The sequence below is a fragment of the Aquarana catesbeiana genome, linkage group LG07, assembly GCF_042186555.1.
Source record: "Aquarana catesbeiana isolate 2022-GZ linkage group LG07, ASM4218655v1, whole genome shotgun sequence".
Taxonomy (NCBI): domain Eukaryota; kingdom Metazoa; phylum Chordata; class Amphibia; order Anura; family Ranidae; genus Aquarana; species Aquarana catesbeiana.
The window spans coordinates 171,671,144-171,692,300 of NC_133330.1; the positions used below are offsets into that span (position 1 = coordinate 171,671,144).

Here is a 21,157-nt window from a genome sequence, read left to right on the forward strand (position 1 = left end):
CTTTTTATTTTAAAGGAGGAGAAGTATAGCCAAAGCTTGTTTGGCTGTACTTCTCCTGTGGATCAGTTGCAGTTCCTTTTGCACTCCTGTGACCCATTTTCAGTAGAGAGCGGGCTGGAGTCTGCTCTTCGCGGATGTCAGTCCAGGCACTCCGACAATGGGAGTCTGGATTTGCCAGGTACCTGGACTTACACCCAGCTCAGCCGCTCAGCGATCCACTGAGAGACTGAGCTGGCCGCCCCCTCCACAGCCCAGCGCTTTAATGAGTGGGGAGGGGGAAGAGCAGAGAGCTGTGACTGACAGTCTACAGCTCTCTGTTCACAGAACTCTGAAAACCAAGTGATCGGTGACGTTCGATCGCTCGGTTCTCAGTTTAGAGGCTCCAGGGGACAGATGCAGCATCGGACTGATGCTGAATCCACCGAGGTAAGTATGATTCTGAAAAAAAAAATTCCTTTACTTCTTTTTTAACGCATAGAATGCATTAAGATAAAAAAACCTTCTGCCTTTACAGACATTTTAACCACTTGAGTCCCAAAGTCATTTTGTACATTTGTTCTTAACACGATTAAAAAAAAAATTTAGGCCTGAAGATTACTTAAAACCCCCAAACATGATATGTTTTTTTCTACGTAGGTGCCCCAACAAATTTTTTTTTGTATGCATACATGCATATGTGGGGGGGGGCTCAAATTTATTTTTTATGTGCATGTTTAAATTATACATAAATGCTTTTATTTATTAATTTTTTTAAACATGACTTTATTGCTATCACATAGGGGACCAATAACCCCCTATGTAATAGCATATGGGTGACCTCTTTATTGTAAGGGGGGGCAGTGTGTGCAAGGAGAGGGGCAGGAGAGGAGCAGTTTTTACGTTGAGGGAGCAGTGTGTACATATAGGATAAGTTATTTACCAGCTCTAAATGTCATTGCCGGCTCATTGTTTACTTTATAGCGCTGGAGAAGCAGCTGTCATTCAGCCAGCTGATAAAGTGAACAAAGGGGTGTGGTCACCCAGTTTCTCTACTGCAGCGGTGGGGTCAAACGACAGCTCCTTCTCTGGCAATATAAAGTAAACAAAGAGCCGGCAATTACATTCAGAGCCGGCTAATGACAAAGCCTGTATGTACACACTGCCCCCTCACTGTAACCACTGCTCCTCTCTACACACACTGCCCACCCACTCCCTCGTCTGTTGTACGCACTGCCCCCCCTTCCCCTGCATTAAGTCTGTGCTGTCAGCGGGAATCCCCGCTGGATGAGTCACTGGATGAAAGGGTGCCGGTGGGTGGCGGCTCCTAACAACCAATGCAAAAACGGATGCAAAAATGGACCATTTGTCTGGTAATATCTTTTTTTTGTCAGTTCCATTTTTTTTAACTGAACAAAAATAGGACTTTGATCTGTTCCAAAAAATGGAAGTTGACGGATGCAGATGTAAACAGATGTAAATGGATGATCGTTTTTCCTTCTATGCAGGAAATGTGGGTACTTATATTAGTTGCATTCAATAATATTTTCAATAATTTAAGGGACACGTAACTATATGTAGGACCCCCCTAGATAGGTGCTAGGGAACATAGGCTGTAGTTTAATATAATGTGGTCCCCTGCTTAACAGGAAACAAAACATAGCAGCTTGGCTGCTTAACAGAAAGCTTCAATTGTTTAGTGAAGGTATCCTGTGTGACTCACAGTGCTGCTGCTGCTGTGATTGGCTCCTCTGTACCCACGCAACCGTGGAAGTTTCTGGGTGAACAGGATTGACCCATGCAGTTTAGCAGCATGAATATGAAAGCCCTCCAAGCCAATTACAGGGAGTGGTGCCCATGAGCATGCTGGGTGCTGGTATTTATATTTAGTGAGCACATGGGATCTGGGTCATCCTCCTGAGAGAGGTCCAGTTGGGGAGGAGGCCTGTCACCTCTCCACAGCATGGGAGTGAACAGTGACTGCTGAAGCCCAGGGTTCTCCTGAGAGCTGATTGAAGGAGGCTGTCCATAGATCCTGTCTGGTATTAAGGAGGAAGGTGACCTGCTACCAGGGCCTTGTGAGTAAAGACCCCCCAAAGGGATCCTAGAGACTGGTGTTGCTGAATCCCCCTCTGAGTGCTAGAAGTCAACTGATGGGTGTAGGCTAAAGGACATCGGCTGGTGTCTTGAAGAGCAGGGTCCATTTAATTCATTCTACTAAGAAATTGACTTTGCTCCATTCTGTACAGTCTGCTGAACAGTTCTACTGAGAAAGCTGGCCTCAAGTGTAAATAGTTCAATTGGAGAATCCCACTCTACCCCCTTCTCCTATCTAAGTTCTAAATTAAAATAAAAACAACAAAAAAACAATACAACCTCTAGACTGGTCATTGGAGTAAGGAGTAGAAGTTGTGCACCTGGCTGTGAGAAATACTCTGTGCCTGACTGCTAAGCTGAAATAAGGGAAAACCTGGGAAAATACCACTCCTGTTTGGGTAGCGATACGTATATTACAAATGTTTTTTAACTAATTACATTCAAATGGGTTGATATGTATGTCTGGTGTTATTGTATTGTTATTCCAGCCTAGCATTTGTCCTACAGTGCATACAGTCATGAAATCCAATTTAAATGAGTTTGAATTGACTACCTTTTTGGGGACTGCCCATCAGTACACTGAAATTACATTGCCATGTTCCCATAATAACCATAGCAGTCCCTTCACTGATTTACCAGAAGTCTCTTTCTGCAAACTAAATGGATTCCATACTACAGAGTGCACAGATCAATCAGTGTAAACCACCACAGGGTTGTACAAACTGTAATAATATTGTACATATGTGGAATATTTGAAGAAGTGGCTTCATACACATAATCCATGAAAGTACTGTTTTAATAAAAATAAAAGGAGACATTATATAATGGGAAAAGCAGCAGATGGCAATTCACTGGCTCAGTAGACATATTCCTGAAAATAATTTTAAAATGTTGGCAACTCTGATATTTAAAAGCTGAGGTCAAATTCTCAGGGAAAATTGCTTTTGCAGTCAAGAGGCCCAGTTAGATAATAATATCTATGCAGCTTTAAAAAATGTTGATTAATGTAACTGTCATATCTGTAGGTCATTTGTGCCTCCTGTGCCCCAAAAAAATCCCATAGTTAGAATTCCCCTGTCCTGCATTGTTCCAGGACTTTAAATGATGGAGAATGTTTGCTCCTGTGATGCTGGGGTAAATGCCCAGTAGCTGAAGAGCCCTAGCAACAAGGCAGGATGAGGTAATGCTAGCTATAGGAGTTTTTTCACCAGGCTTTGGGAGAGGCACAAATGGCTTACAGGTATTGGCTATTACATTAATCAACATTTTTCAAAGTTGCACAGGTTTTTTCTACCTATTGGGGCTCCTTTACTGCATAAGCAATTTTCCTAAAAAGGTAAACTCAGTATTTCCACGTTTTAGTACATTTGATGTTTTGGTTATATAGATTTTCCTGCTTTCCAAGCTCCCTAGAATAAACTTGTGCTTTGGCAATGCTGGGTAAAGCAATAGGATCACTTATCCTGAGAGGATCACACTCGCCTTCCTATGGCCTTGCTCAATCTGAGAAAGTGATTCAGTCTCCTTCCTCCGAAATGACAGCAATGGTGCATTGTATTTGATTGCTCAAGAACCCTGCACTGTCACATTGGGAAGGGGAGGGGGTTGAGAAGTCTTCAGCCCTATCTAAACTCAAAGTCATGACTTGGAGCTTCTTTTCATTTTTCTGACCAGTCAGAGCAGTGGTAGTGAAAGGAAAGTGCCAGGACATGCATGTGCAGGATAAAGATGGCCCAGCAAGGTCCAGGTCCTCTTCATCCTACGTACAGCCACATTCCTTTTATATAAAGAGCTCTAGTCATGCAGAGAACAGCTCCCAATGGGAATGAATTGAACCACAAGGTGCATGTGCAGGATGAAGAGGACCCAGCAAGGGCACTTTCTAAAGAAAGACTGTGAAGCTCCGAGTAGAACTGATTAGTGAAGATCAATGAAACAGGGCAGAGGTAAGTATCAGACTAGGTTGGCAGCATTCAGCAGACAAGGCCATGGCTTAAAGGCCAACTTATACCAAAAGGTACAGTTGTCATTGTAAAGCACTGTCACTATAAATCACACCATATAAAAAAAACATCTGGACAATGTGTTTTAACTTGAATTAAGATGCTTGCGCCCATATGTTCTTGCGACATTCATGGCTATGCCCACTGTCTATTACACTGAGGTACTCTTGACTAATCCACCACATCCTTAAGCCTAAAGAACCCCAATTCTGGTTAGTTTTTCTATGTGTTACCTGACTCTCAGTGGCCAGTCAAGCTGACAGTTTCTTCAAGCTAGGCTTTGCTTGCATTCACAATAGTAGAGGAAATGAAAAAACAGGCAATAATTAGGGTGAAAGCACTGCACTCAGCACACACTAAGCTGTTTGGCTGTGCTCTTTTGTGAATTTTCCAAGCTCCTGCAGTCTTAGCACTAACTGTCATTTTCTCCTGACACCACAATGCAGTGGAAAAACACCACTCGCCTTCAGATGAAAAACAAAACACCAAAACTTTCCAGAACAGACTGTAAACGCTTAGTTTGGCACAAGAGAATTACCAGAACTTTTCAAACCTGCAAAAATAATTTTGTACAAACATATAACCAATCTGATCTATAGGGGTCTAATACTTCCCCATCTTTTAGATCGCAAGCTCTACGAGCAAGGCCCTCTGATCACTCTTGTATGGTATTAAAGCGGGGGTCCACCTATCTATCTTTTTTTTTTTTTTGGAGTTCATTCACAAACTTTTCTTCTCATGATTATCTACTCACATGTTCTGTATAATAAGTCCGCCTGTGTCCGATTTTGTTGTAAAGAATAACTTATAAAATTCACTGAAGGCGGTTTCCATCTTCATTGTGGGCATTTGAAGCCCACAAGCATGTATTTCCTGGATGCGGTGAATGCTGTGCTCCCAGCATTCACCGAGATGTTGTGATGACGCTGTTGCACAATGCATGCTGGGAAGCCTAAGACTAGCTCCCAGGGGACTGTGGGAGGTCTGGGAGAGGCTAGAAACACGCCTACTCCCATGGGAGGAAAACCAGGAAGTGCTAAGAAGATTAGAAAAAAAGGTAATTACGGCGATTTAAATTTTTTTACACAGCATGTCAGCATCTAGGCAAGGAAGAGAATGCATAGAGATATTGTTCAAAATTTGGGTGGAACCCCGCTTTAAATTGTGATGTAACTGTACTGTGTCCTTTCATTTTGTAAAGCGCTGCACAAACTGTTGGCGGTATATAAATTCTGTATAGTAATAATCACTGGGTAATATTACAGCTTCATAAAATTAAAAAAAACATGTGGAAAAACATGAGACACCCTTAACTGCAAATAACTAGTACAGAGGAAAACAGGATAATATAAACTCCATACAAATCAGGTACATCTTATAGTGTATATGTCATTACGCTGTAAAACATCCCAGTTGCCAAGTTTAAAATACCGTACTTAATTTGATTAGGTAATTCCACATTTTCCAGCTGTGGTCATCTTTGGCTGATCAGCATATCACATCATGCAATTATGGCCTTTCCTGAAAAGATTGCTAACCATAGTTGGTGCCATACATTTAACAGACCTTAGGTTTAGTGATACGTGAATCGGTTTGAAAACCAGGCAGATCTGTGATTCTTTATTTAGCATTTTGAGTATATGAACTGAGATTTGTCCAGACTACAGGTCATTTTTAACCATGAATTATGATTGTTTGGATCATAAAATTGAATAATTCTTCACATCATGCAAATTTTAAGGAGAATCAAAAAGTGTTGAATTAGTGATTCTCCTTATTCAATAATATAGTATAGAAATTAAATATTTATTTATATATATGCTTAGGGATGAGCCAAACACCCCCACCCCCCCCCCCCGGTTCGGTGCACACCAGAACATGTGAACATGAAAAATCAAATGTGCTCATTCTAAAGGCTTATATGCAAGTTATTGCCATAAAAAGTGTTTGGGGACCCGGGTCCTGCTCCAGGGGACATGTATCAATGCAAAAAAATGTTTTAAAAACGGACATTTTTGCAGGAGCAGCGATTTTAATAATGCTTAAAGTGAAACAATAAAAATGAAATATTACTTTAAATATTGTGTCTGGGGGGTGTCCTTAGTATGTCGGTAAAGTAGTACATTTTCCCCTTCTATAAAACTATTTCACAGCAAAATGAAATTTCTAAAGGAAAAAAAGTAATTCAAAACTGCTGGCGGCTGTAATGAATTGTCGGATCTCGGCAATATAGATAAAAATCATTGAAAAAAACGGCATGGGTTCCCCCCCAGTCCATTACCAGGCCCTTTGGGACTGGTATGAATACTAAGGGGAACCACGCAGCAAAATAAAAAAAAAGCATGGGTCCCTTCAGGTCTGGTATGGATATTAAAGGGAACCCTGCGCCAATTTTTTTTTTTTTTAATGGTGTAGGGGTCCCCCCAAAATCCATACCAGGCCCTTCAGGTCTGATATGTATTTTAAGGTGAACCCTGTGCCAAAATAAAAAAAAAATGGTGTAGGCCCCCCCCAAAATCCATACCAGACCATTATCCAAGCACACAACCTGGCAGGCCACAGGAAAAGGAGGGGGGGCAAGTGAGTGCCCCCTCCTGAACCGTACCAGGCCACATGCCCTCAACATTGGGAGGATGCTTTGGGGTCGCCCCCAAAACACCTTGTCCCCATGTGGATGGGGACAAGGGCCACATCCTTACAACCCTTGCCTGGTGGTTGTGGGGGTCTGCAGGCGGGGGGCTTATTGGAATTTTTTTTTTAAACTTTGGCGCAGGGTTCCACTTAATATCCATACCAGACCCAAAGGGCCTGGTAATGGACTGGGGGGAACCCATGCCGTTTTTTTTCAATGATTTTTATCTATATTGCCGGGATCCGACAATTTATTACAGCCGCGAACAGTTTTAAATGAGATTTTTTCCTTTATAAATGTCATTTTGCAGTGGTATTGTTCTAAACACGGGAAAGATAACTTGCATATATGCCTTTAAAATTAGCACTTTTGGTTTTTCATGTTCGTGTCCCATAGACTTTAACAGTGTTTGCTTGCTCGTACAAATGTTTTGCCTGTTCGCATGTTGTGGTGCGAACTGAACCGGGGGGGGTGTTCGGCTCATCCCCTCATGTTAGTGTCCCATAGACTTTAAAGGTGTTCCGCGGCTTTCGAATTTGCCACGAATACCGCATAATGTTCGCTCCATGGTGAACAGGTGAACACCCGATGTTCGAGTCGAACGATTGTGCTCATCCCTATATATGCTAGGCTTTCTTTTTATCACCATAGTTCAGTAGAATCCTAAAGTGGAACTGCAGGAATTATTTTTATTGCCAGCTTATCTTGCTCCAGCTTGGTATAACCAAATCTTATATCTGGAGGGCTTCTGGGGATGCTGAAATTCACTGCAGTATCCCACACAACATATAGTGATAGCAGTGATCTCTAGGTCCTGCTCAAGAGGCTTCCCTTCTGTACACTGAACATAGGGGGTTGCTCATTTGGCACTGCCACCATTCAGAGAACGTTCTGTATTTTTTTCAATGAATGCAAGGCATTATTTGATTGGGTGAGGTGCAGATGGGCAGATAACACTATGCTCTACCATTGCCCAATCAAAAAACACCTTTACCACTTGCTTACTGGGCACTTAAATCCCCCTCCTGTCCAGACCAATTTTTAGCTTTCAGCGCTGTCACTTTTTGAACGACAATTGCGCGGTCATGCAACACTGTACCAAATTGAAATTGCTATCATTTTTTTTCCCACAAATAGAGCTTTCTTTTGGTGGTATTTGATCACCACTAGGTTTTTTATTGATTGTTAAAAAAATGAAAAAAAACCCCCAAAAATATACAAAACTGTTTTATTTTTTGTTATAAAATTCTGCAAACAGGTAATTTTTCTCCTTCATTGATGTACACTGATGAGGCTGCACTGATGGGCACTGATAGGGTGCACTGATAGGCACAGATAGGCTGCATTGATGGGCACTGATAAGGCGGTACTGATGGGCACTGATAGGCGGCAATGGTGGGCACTGATAGGTGGCACTGGTGGGCACTGATGAGGTGGTACTGGTGGGCACTGAGAGGTGGCTTTTTTTTCTCCTCACGCTGTCATTCGGCTACAGCGCGGACAGGAAGCGATTAAAACAAGGCGTTCTCTAAATAGCAAAAGTGCTGAACGAGCAACTTACCCTTGTATTCCGTGCGCGTGAGTCTTGAACTCATTCTGAGTTCAAGACTCACACGCAGTTGAACAATACTCAGAAGATTGCATGGGCTACCACATTGGATTTAAAGCTTAAAGTGGATGTTAATCCACTGTACTAAAATAGTATTATCCCCTCTGTATCGTAATAACATTTGTCCCTGTGTCTTTGTAATGTAAAAAAACTGCAGATCTGTACCTGTATAAGCTGCACTCTGAGCGCTCAGCTGACATGTCAGCTCCCTTGTTTCTCCAGCTCAGAGCTGAAGTGGGCGGGGCCGAGCTGTCCTGCTGACGTCAGCCAGTGGAGGAGGGGGAGAGATGAGAGAGAGAGCAGACAATCAGAGAGCAGCTGGAGCCGTTTATACCGGTACAGATCGGCTGAGTTTTTACATTACACAGGGAAAGGGACAGATGATCTAATGCTACAGAGGAGATAAGAAGATTAATGATCAGATACAAGAGGAGCAGGAGCAGGGGGGCGGGCACAGCTATGAGCAGGGAGGGGAGGGGGGAAGACAGAGGACACAGACATAAACCACGATGTCAGGGCCTCAGCAGTCATGTTTATCGTGGTCTGTTTGCAAAGGGGAGGGTATAGCCAGGCAGGATCAGCCAGGTTTTTTAGGGTATACAGGGGGCCAAATGACATAGCACAAGAACTGTGCTGTATAACATGCTTTAAAGGAACAGGATCAGGTGGGGGGTTTTTTGGGTTAACAAATGCCACTTTCGAGGGGAAAAAAAATATCAAATAAAAAAATAATAATAATAAAGCATATACAATTGCGGCACAAGTCATATTCCAATTGAATATTATTAAAAATTACAATCTGCAGCACTATAATTTAATGTAAAATGCGATGCAATATGTATACCTGGGGGCATTCTGTACACAAATGATGTACAGAATGCCCCCCAGAAATGTCATGTCCTGCTTGTGTGATTGGCTTACTGATTTTCCCAGATGTCTGCAATAAGATACAAGTCAAGTTTTGTGCATTCCCTACAATAAAAATGAATTTTATGGTGAGATACTCCCTAAGAGAAATCACGTCTACAGGGATGCAGACCCTGAAACTTTCCTGAAATCCCTCCCATATAGATTCACTCTGTCATTGGACAAAGACAAACAAACAGCTTTTTCTTCAGAATAATAAAATAAGATACAAGTCAAGTTTTGTGCATCCCCTACAACAAAAATGAATTTTATGGTGAGATACTCAATAAGAGAAATCACGTCTACAGGGATGCAGACCCTGAAACTTTCCTTATTAGAGCCCTAGCTTATTAGAGCCCTAGCTCAGCAGCTGACTGATAATTATAAAATCCCTCCAATATAGATTCACTCTGTCATTGGACAAAGACAAACAAACAGCTTTTTCTTCAGAATAATAAAAGGTTAAAATCCGCTACAAAGTTTGTTAAAATCCTTGCAATGTACATAGATCAATCAGAGGGGAATGTTTTTTTCTCAACAAAAGTGGAGTTACTCTTTAAGTATCCCCAGTGGCCCTTCAGATAACAGATATGGATAATTACATCATACTAAGCTGGGTCAATGTAAGTTCTGTTTTTAAAGTGTAAGTAAAGGCAAGAGATACTCACCTTTCCAAGGTGAGGGGGCATCTTCTTGAGGGGGCATCTTCTCTGTGCTGGTTTTCAGGCCTCTTCATTGGCTGGCCAGGATGACGTCACTTTTGCATATGCATAGGAGCTAGTCATCCCTGTGCCCACTTCTAAGGAACTGGCTTCCATTTTTGCTCGGAGATCTTTCGCTTACATGGGCTACCCAAGGTGATTGTCTCGGGCAGGGGTAGTCAGTTTGTGTCCCGGTTCTGGCGAGCCTTTTGTGCAAAGCTGGGAATTCAACTTGCTTTCTCCTCTGCGTATCACCCGCAGTCTAATGGGGCAGCAGAACGAGCCAATTAGTCCTTGGAGCAATTCCTACGTTGCTATATTTCTGACCATCGCAACAACTGGTCAGACCTATTACCATGGGCAGAGTTTGCTCACAATAGTGCCTTGAATTCTGTTTCCCGATTGTCTCCGTTTATGGCGAATTATGGTTTCCAACCTTCCATGCTGCCTGACTTGTTTGTTCCACAGAGTATTCCTGTGCTAGAGGAGCATCTCCGTGGTCTTCGTTCCACTTGGGCACAAGTCCAGAAGGCTTTGCGTTATGCTAATGATAGGTACAGACTCCATGCTGACCACAGACGCCTGCCTGCGCCTTGCTACCAGGTTAGGGACAGGGTCTGGCTGTCATCTCACAACCTCCGACTTTGTGTTCCCTCACTGAAGTTCGCACCTCGGTTTATTGGGCTATTCCGTATCCTTCGCAGGATTAACCCAGTGGCTTATGCATTGGACCTTCCTCCTAGTATGCGCATCTCAAATGTGTTTTATGTCTACTTATTGAAACCGTTGTTCTGCAACCGCTTTACCACCTCGGTGCCATGTCCCCATCCTATACAGGTTGAGAACCATGAGGAGTATGAGGTACAATCCATTGCTCACTCCCGTAGGTTCCGGGGGCGCATACAGTACCTGGTGCATTGGAAGGGGTACGGTCCGGAGGAATGCTCCTGGGTCTCATCCTCAGACGTACATGCTCCTGCCCTCCTCCGTGATTTCCATAGACGTTTTCCCCTCAAGCCCGGTGGTCCTTTGAGGGGGAGAGGTCGGTGAGGAGGGGGGTACTGTCAGGGCTGGCTCAGCCCTTCCTTCTCGGAGCTGGCCGCTCAGCTGTCGGCTAATTGCCAGCTCTCATCTCTCTCCACAGTTAACCAGCTGTTGTGGATCTGCTCGTCAGTTACTTAAAGTTCTCCAGCTCACTTCATTCCTGCCTTCGCCTTGGTCAAATCACAAGAAACCATCTCTTGTGTTCCTGTTCAAAGACTGGCTTTGCTGACATCCCTTCTGGCTCCTTATCCTGCTTGCTGTTCCTCTACTTGGATCCCTGACTTCTGGCCTGGCTAATTACCCAATCTGGTTACTGAACTCTGGCTTGGCTGATTACCTGGTTACTGAACTCTGGCTTGGCTGACTACCCGATCCGGTTACTGGACTCTGGTTATGCTTTGACTACGCTTACTCTATTTACCCCTTTATTTTTATTAATAAATAAGTGTGATTTTACTGTACTTCTGTCTCGGTCTGGTTCATGGTTTCTGATACCCCATGATTAGGCTCTGAGGGGCAGAGCAAAACGTGTTGAGGGAGTGGTCTGGTTGGAGCCCAGGCTGAGGTTGCCATACACTCCAGATCCATGGGATCATGTTAATGTGCAACCAAAGGGAGATTCTCTTCAATACTCAGCGACGATAGGATCCAGGACGAGCTCCCTCCCAGCCAGCAGTCACAGCAGTGGGTACCAAGGACTTGTGCCCCTCCTAAGCCTGAGCAGCTCACATATCATTGTTCATTTTTCTTTGGGTCACCTAGCCTTTAACCTTATCGTAACTTAAACTAGAAAAGTTAAAAACTTTTTAACATATAGTCAAAGGCTTTTGTAAATTTGTAACATAAAGTACCCTTAAACTCAAATTTAAGTTTAACCTAAACCTAACCTAAACCTGAACCAAACCTCATTCCCAACACAAAATGAACCACTTCCAATCCATATATAACTTATGTTTCTTGCTGAAAATTTTGAGACCCCCTTCAAAGGAATGGCGCCACTACCACCCTGTCCTTGATCCAAAACAAAGCTGTACCATGATGTGAAGGTCTCAGAAATCCATTATTCAGAACATAGCAAATCACTAAGCACAAGGGGATGGACTAAAATCAATATTATCCCGTCCGCTGGTCACAGTGTCCCCATCTCACATCAGCCAAACCCTTTCCTACTTTATCAAAAACTGATTGAATTAAAAATCTAAAGTAATTTTATTTCACAAAAATGTAATTTAAAACCAGCAAGAAATAATAAAAAGGTTGTACATCACATAATGTACAGTGCATTATGTACCTATCAAATACAAGGAAATGTTTAGAAGTCCCTTTGCTGTCAGGTACATCTGTTTTCTGCTTCTAAATGTGCATTTCCCCATCACAATTTGTTTCAGCATTCACAGGTTATTTGTTAGTTCAGAACTGAATTTCCTGCCTAAGGCCCAATAGGTGTACAGAGGTATAGCCTAAAGGCCCGGCAAAGGAATTCTAATTTTCTTTACTGATGATTCAGTTAGCCAAATGTGGTGTTGCCTTACACCACTGTATGCTGTATGTTTACAGAATTGTCAGCAAAGGTAAGGTTTCCTTTTCTTCCTTTAGGCTTCCCATTAAAGTCTACCTAATCCCAAGAACAAAAATGCAATATATTGCAGCTTAGCGGTTTGTAGATGTGGTGGCTGCATTCCTTTTTCAGGCTTTTTTTCCTTTATATTTACTTTGTGATCCTGCCAGGAACGCAATATCTGTCCTAGGATGACAAAACACACACACAATGTACTAAAGCTGTGGAAAAGAAGCATTGTCTCCCTACACTGTTTGCTCCTGACTTGGATTACAAAACAACTTCCCCTCTCCTCATTCACTGTAACATAAGGGGGAGGTTTCTGTGGTCCACAGAGGTGAAATAGGAACTGCTTGAGATTTCAGTGCAGCACAAGCAATGTACACAGAAAGTTAGAAACTCACTGGATATCTTGTATGATCAACAGACATTTTTAGCACCTATGGAATATATATACCTAAAGGCTTTGAATTATATCAGACCATAAGGGAGCAAATAACTGAAGTTCATTGTTAGGGATTACATAGATAGTAATGATATAAAACAACAACAGAAGTATAAGGCCCCTAAAGCCTTATTATCTTTGCGCCGGCACAGATGAGTATAAACCCCACCCCACCTCCCGGCATCCTAAACCTCTTAAAGACCCGTGAGGCGAGGCAGGGCGGAGTTTATGATCATGTGACTGCAGTGATTGGCTGCCACCGTGGTCACATGATTGAAAAGCTCCCGTTTGCAAGCAGTGATCGGGAACTTTCTATTAGCCGCCAGTAACTGTTCCGGGAGCGTGCATGGCGCATGCTCCTGGCACAGCTCTATTCTTGCCAAGGGGTTAAACCCCAAACCACACAATGAATATATCACAGCTTGCCATTGATGTGGTGGTTGCATTCGTTTTTCTTTTAGTAGTGTTGGAGGCACTAGCAGATTTGGATGGATTGGACTAACAAGTTAAAGGTAAATGCCAACATTTGAAAACTTTCAGTATAAGTATATGGAACTAAAGCTGAATGCCTGCTAACACTTTAAGCAGTTACAGCAAGAGTTTTTCTTGCTTTTGGGATAAAGGTTTTACATAATTTAACAAGAACTGACCATCTTACTGCTGCTTTTGCTGCACAGCTTGGCCGATTAAAGGAAATAGAAAAATAAGACTTGCTGGCCTAAACAACAGGTGATATAAAGGGGAAAAAACCCTAAAATATATATATAAATTACCTAGCAGACATTAAATCAAAAATTGGTAAGCTGTAGTATAATATTTTGGGGGGTTTTGGATGTATTGCCACTTTAAGGCTGGGGTGCAACTTTTTTGAAAGATAAGGGAATTTTAGTAAACCTCCGCGACCAGCCTCTATAACAAAAATCCCAGCCCTCTTACCATTTAGCTTTTGCTGCAAGGTCTGCTAAAGCTGCTGCAGTTTGTGTTCCATTCTGTTCCTATTACCAGGATGAAGATGGGAAAATGCCATAGAGAGAGAATAGTGTCATACAGTGTCTGTCTGCAGCTTGGTGCCATTATTCTCCAGGTAAGTTCCCTATCCTACTCTAACCGCATGTCCTGGGCAATGAAGTTAAAATCTAAACAGAATGAAGTGTGGGCTATGCAACTATGGGAAGGGTGAATAGCAGCAAAATGAGCATCATCAGCAATCAGGTAATGAGTGCTTTTTACTGAGGACTATGGATGAGGGTATATGGTAGCAGTGTTAATGGATAACTGTACCTTTCAAAGACAAAAAATAAGGGTTAGGTAAAGAGAGCTGCCTTTTTTAAATTACCTTGGTACCCCTAGATTGTTGGACTGCTGCAATACACAGTCTGCATGCAATGTTTGGATCCATTGGTAGCACTACCTATATAAACAGTTCAAGGCTGTGTAGGGAACAAGTGGATCCATCTGCCTTACTTATTGATATTGATGGCTGGAGGTTATGCACACTGTGCAAAAAATGCACATTGCAATAGTCCTAATCTGGAGGTGCTGAAGTACAATGCACAGCTCAGTGCACCACCATGACATACAATATCTCACAAAAGTGAGTACACCCCTCACATTTTTGTAAATATTTTATTATATCTTTTCATGTGACAACACCGAAGAAATGATACTTTGCTACAATGTAAAGTAGTGAGTGTACAGCTTGTATAACAGTGTAAATTTGCTGTCCCCTCAAAATAACTCAACACACAGCCATTAATGTCTAAACCGCTAACAACAAAAGCGAGTACACCTCTAAGTGAAAATGTCCAAATTGGGCCCAATTAGCCATTTTCCCTCCTGTTACAAGGTCTCAGGTGTGAATGGGGAGCAGGTGTGTTAAATTTGGTGTTATTGCTCTCACTCTTTTATACTGGTCACTGGAAGTTCAACATGGCACCTCATGGCAAAGAACTCTCTGAGGATCTGAAAAAAAGAATTGTTGCTAGGCTATAAGAAGATTGCCAAGACCCTGAAACTGAGCTGCAGCACAGTGGCCAAGACCATACCCAAAGAAATTGAGTGCACATGCTCAGCGTCATATCCAGAGGTTGTCTTTGGGAAATAGATGTATGAGTGCTGCCAGCATTGCCGCAGAGGTGGAAGGGGTGGGGGGTCAGTCTGTCAGTGCTCAGACCATACGCCGCACTCTGCATCAAATTGGTGTGCATGGCTGTCCTCCCAGAAGAAAGCCTCTTCTAAAGATGATGCATAAGAAAGCCCACAAACAGTTTGCTGAAGACAAGCAGACTAAGGACATGGATTACTGGAACCATGTCCTGTGGTCTGATGAGACAAAGATAAACTTATTTCGTTCAGATGGTGTCAAGCGTGTGTGGCGGCAACCAGGTGAGGAGTACAAAGACAAGTGTGTCTTGCCTACAGTCAAGCATGGTGGTGGGAGTGTCATGGTCATGTGCTGCCGGCACCGGGGAGCTACAGTTTATTGAGGGAACCATGAATGCCAACATGCACTGTGACATACTGAAGCAGAGAATGATCCCCTCCCTTCGGAGACTGGGTCACAGGGAAGTATTCCAACATGATAACGACCCCAGACACACCTCCAAGACTGCCTTGCTAAAGAAGCTGAGGGTAAAGGTGATGGACTGTCCAAGCATCTCTCCAGACCTAAACCCTATTGAGCATCTGTGGGGAATCCTCAAAGGGAGGGTTGAGGAGCACAAGGGCTCTAACATTCACCAGCTCTGTGATGTCATCATTGAGGAGTGGAAGAGGACTCCAGTGGCAACCTGTGAAGGTCTGTGAACTCCATGCCCAAGAGGGTTAAGGCAGTGCTTGAAAATATTGGTGGCCACACGAAATATTAACACTTAGGGCCCAATTTGGACATTTTTACTTGGGGTGTACTCACTTTTGTTGCCAGTTTAGCGGTTTAGACATTAATGGCTGTGTGTTGAGGTATTTTAAGGGGACAGTAAATTTGCTGTTATACAAGCTGTACACTCACTACTTTACATTGTAGCAAAGTGTCATTTCTTCAGTATTGTCACATGAAAAGATATAATAAAATATTTACAAAAATGTGAGAGGTGTACTCACTTTTGTGAGATACTGTACATAAGGGATGAGTACATTCAATGTACTTCCTACCTGCTGACCAAATTTTACATCTGCTCTTTGATTTTTGATTTTAGGTAGGCTCATTATTCCAAACAATTGCCCCCAAGTGGGGATCAGCACAGGCAGCTAAACTGAAAGCAGAAAGCATGTATGCAGTGTTTTAAACTAGGGTTCACTAGAGTAAACTTGTAGTGGTTATAAAGCCTAAATATGTTTTACCTTAATGTATATGCATTAAGGTAAAAATGTTGAGGTATCAGGATCCCCCCTTTTACTTATCTGATCCCTCATTCAATCCAGCACTGTGCATGTCCGCAGCACTTCTCTCCCCTCACTTCCTACTTGTGGAAGCCAATGGCTGTTAATCAAAGCCAGTGATGGGCAAGGGGGGGGGCAATAGACGAAGACAGCAGGGCTCGGGACTGAGCTCGCCTTAGTGCCCCCATAAAAAGCGACTTTCTATGGGGAACTTGACAGAGAAAGGAGCCAGGAGCACCAGCAGGGGACCCTAGAGGAGGAGGAGGTTCAGGGCCGTTCTGTGCAAATCCATTACACAGAACAGGTAAGTATGATCTTGTTTGGTATTTAAAAAAAAAAAAGGCTAAGCCTTTACAAACACTTTAACAGAACATGAAGGCAATATGAGTCTATCATTGCTCCTTACATTTCTGGTTATATGGCCATGTATATCTTCAAGACTTTAAATCTGAAATAAACATGCAGACCAGGGAAGTCATTGTAAATTTAAAGTAAAGTGCATCTAAAGTTAAAACATTTTTTTCTATTTTGGATAGAGTTGGGAAAAGGCTGAAACTCCTGTCAGTTTTTTTTTTTTTTTGTGTGTGTGCCACCTGCGTCCCTTTGATTAGATTTCTCATTCACTTTCTATTCAGTAAACACCACAGGTGTGTTTACAAGTGAGAGCAAACTTCCCCAAAGTGATGATGTATATCTCCTCTTAGACACCTGTCACCAGATGTCTATGCATGCGCCCCCCCCCCCCCCCCAGAAAATCACCAAAAGTAGTGCAGGAACTACTTTTTCAAACCGATGCGGCACCGTTTCTTGGTTATATGCATCCCAATACAAAGGATTATAATATTATCAAAAATAAATGTGATATGTGTACCAACGTCGTAAATCCAAAAGAAATTAAAGAAATTCAAATTCAGAGGGTGACATCACTATTCCAACGTGACACCACTACTCCAAAGTGACACATGTGAAAGTAACAAATTCACTCCTAAGATGTTTTCTTGTGTTTTGCTGCTCAGGCATCTGGGAGGATCCTGACATTATTGTGGGGATCCCTGCAGAGCCTGGACCGGGTCTTTCTGACGTCAGCCGACAGCAGACTTTAGCCCTCCGTCTACTGCATCTGGGTCACAAGAGGGCAAAACTAGATGCACTCCTGTGACCCACGGGAGAAGTATGGTCAAAAGAGCTTTGGGCATACTTTTCCTTTAAAGGCAACCTTTACTTCCTCTTTTTTTTAACCCCCTCTTTTTAACCTTTTGTGCAACATTGTCCTAAATGCACATATTGACCTGCCCAGCAAAACCAGTGTTATCTCTCTGGGTTCCGGTGATTCAACCCACACAGCCATCTTGGTTCTCCTTAGTCATCAGGAACAGGCTGCATCTTTTGGGTTCAGGCAGCCAGGGTCCGATGATGCGCACAGGCCTGCCCTCTGGCTGCTCTGTCTTCTTACTCCTGAAGACTTCATGAATGTGTGACAGGGATATTCCAGGGGGCTGCAGGAGCAGGGAAATGTCATTCTTATCTAGGTGAATATGGTGGTGAGGGTGGGACCAGAAAAAAATACAAAAAATACAAACAAACAGAAAAAACTGTCCTTTTCAAATGGTTGCAGTGGATTAAAGTATGATTTTAGACTGAAGGTCTAAAATCGAATGTAAAGTGAGCATCCACATACAATTTTTTTTAAAGTTATTTTTTGTCACATGACCACTCATGGGCTATCTGTGTTGTGGATAGGTATGAAATGGCAGAGCTACTGTCAGTCAACATAACTATTGCTGACACAAAGGAAACTACATTGTGCAACTACACAACGCTCTGTACTCCATCTCCATGTCCCAAAATGCTAATGCTGCATTACAAGCATTGTCTTGCACATACATACATGCAAGCTGAACTCTATAAAGCCCAACATCAGTCAAGCTTTTGATATAGTGGGCAAAAGTCACCTTTGTTGAGTTTTTATGTCTGTCTGTGTCAACATTAGGACTAGGAGATGCATTAGCAGAATTTTGTGCAAAATTTCTCCTTTCAATGTCCAAATCATTAATGGGGTAATATTGGCATTCGTTTTTTGACCGCAGTGACGAGAAAATTTGATGGAACAGGATGGAAATCTATTCTTTAATAGATTAATTTCTACAGTGTATGTGGTTTTTGTTTGGGAAAGTCAATTTATTTGAATATTAAATATTAAAAGCACAAACAATTTGAAATACTTTCAACCGATATTTTCCCAATCATTGAATAATTGAATTTTCCTACGATTGCATGAAAATTTGTTTGAAAATATACTAGTATATGGACAGCCTAACCCTCACTTTCTGATCTTTCTGTCACCAGCACAAGAAATGTTTTCACTGGGCCAGGCAGGCACAGAGGGCATTGAAAACCTGTCAGATATTCTACACTTTCTGCACTCTACTAAAGAAACAAGCTTTTGTTGCTGTCGCTGTCCCAACCAGGAGGATATCCTAGCACTCCATGCACTTCCTGCAGTTTTTGTCTGGGCTTTAAACTAAGCACTCCAATGTAACTGCCTAACTGCAAGCAGCAAGGTGCCACAAGATATGTTTTAGGCTTGAGAAACTGTACCTGTGCACCCCAAGAGCCTCGGAACCAGTGTAGCCAATGTATGCAAATTACAGCTTGAAGTTCAAGTCAGGCCTTTGCCCCCTTCACATATCACAACGCATCTTATGATACAGTGTGCACACATCAATCACAGTTAACTGTGCTGTAACATAGACTTTTGAGTGGATTTATTTTAAAAAATGAAGCAAAAGATAAGAGAGATTCGGCTTGCTGTAACCAATGAGATGCCAGCTTGTCATTTCTATAGGTCTTGGAAAACAGACAGCTGCAATCTTATTAAATAGTTAGTTAGTTAGTTAGTAAGGTTGAATAAAGACACCAGTCCATCCAGTTCAATCTGAGTGAGTGTGGGTGCGTGTCTACAATTGTCCCTATCCCTATACATTGTGTCTCATTAAGATGCTCGTCTATTATTATTATTTATTTAAGGTACCCATACAGAGCCGTCAATTTACGTAGCGCTCCACACATACATCATACACTCACATCGGTCCCTACCCTCAAGGAGCCCACAATCCAAGGTCCCCAACTCACATTTATATACTAGGGCCAATTTTTTGGACAGAAGCCAATTAACCTACCAGCATGTCTTTGGGGTGAAATGACTTTGGGCAGAATGACACTTTGTTATGAATTATAGTTGGCAATCAGAAATCAGGGCAATAAAATATAATACATGGACTGATGACATACAAGTACAGGTAGCAGCCAATCAAAAAAGTATTGAAAGCCTAACCCTCCTACACTACTGGTGGATGTGCTTCATTTAATGAATACTTTATATCTTCTATACATTCCACTAACAAATGATGAGACTCGTTATACTGTAGTCAAGGCGTTAGAAATTACAATTGTTACTCTGAAGATAGCACACACAAAACTGGAACAAAATTGGTGTATCAACATTGATTTAAAGATCACAGTAATTATAGTAACTTTTGCATAGTTTCCATTACCAGGTCAAAAATACAATACAAACCAATGTAAATTAGTTGCAATTCCTGAAGTTTTAATGAAGGTTAGCCAACGTATGGGGCTGATTCAGAAGATAGATGTACATAGATGAGAAATAGGTTAGGAGATGATGAATATGCATTTTTAACTGTGATGTCATCTTACCAGATAGCAATTCTGTTCTTGGGATAATCCAGTTTATCTATACAGTCCAGGAAATAGGGCAATGTATGTGCAGCATTCCTTGCTATGATGGCAATCAGGACACTCGGCTTCTGCAGGGGAGATTCAGCAACAGTTTCTTCATCGATATTCAACTCTTCGCCTATCGCACATGAAATGGAAAAGTAAAGGGGCAGCAGAAGCAAGCATATACAAGCAGTGGGGACCGCAGCCATGTTACATAGAGCCTGCTGATGAGCATACTGCTCTGGCTGTGTTCTATGAGCTGAGTCTCTACAGGCATTGCAAGGGGGGGATGGAGCTGAAATTTGAGAGCGTGAGTCCACCAGTGGGGGCTCAAGGTTTGAATAGAGAAGAGTCAGTTGCAGGCATGCAGAAAGTGATGTTTAATCCACTGTAATCCATTTCACGGGTATGTCATTCACAATCTCATCACTTTTCTGTTTAATGGCCTAAAAAATTATGTATTACAAAGCCTAAATAGTAAAAAGGTATTCATGGAGCTGAGGGTGTCTGCCGCTGGAATTTCACTCATACACAGGACATCTTTATAGCAAGCTGAATAATAAATGAGAACTTTAATAAAATATGGAGCAGTGCCTGAAAATGTTACAGAGATTTCCACTATACTTGGCTGGTCAAAGAATTACCTAGCGTTAGTTCAGCAACTAGAAATCAGCAAATTAATCTGATGAAATGCTCCTAGACCACATTACAATGTTTCGTAATTGGTAGATTAGATGAAATCAAAATCTTTCCAAATTCACCTGTAAATGCTGGATACTGTGTACTGTCATAACCTCGGTTTTCAGTAGTTTCAAGGCTCATTTATACTGGTTGTGTTACGCTGCATGTTTCCTAAAGGTGCAAACTGATCCAGTCAAATGGGTACCACAACCAAATCATCAACAGGAAGAAGAAAATATATAGCAAGGTGGACTTTTGAAGTATCCAACACCAAACACAATTATTAATATTATAAAAGTTATTTAAAAAAATATATTTTATCTCACAAAGTGAGTACACCCCTCACATTTTTGTAAATATTTTATTATATCTTTTTATGTGACAAC

The 21,157-nt window shown here is 42.1% G+C and overlaps 1 protein-coding gene across 1 annotated transcript in view; it reads right to left on the reverse strand.

The window, feature by feature from the left end:
• COLGALT2 (collagen beta(1-O)galactosyltransferase 2) overlaps positions 1 to 20,388 on the reverse strand; it is a 171,499-nt gene extending 151,111 nt beyond the window's left edge. The window contains exon 1 of the mRNA XM_073592872.1: positions 20,067 to 20,388. Coding sequence (XP_073448973.1) covers positions 20,067 to 20,299 — 233 coding nt within the window. The 5' untranslated portion in view covers positions 20,300 to 20,388. The remainder of the gene's footprint in view (positions 1 to 20,066) is intronic.
• Positions 20,389 to 21,157: the final 769 nt, after the last annotated feature.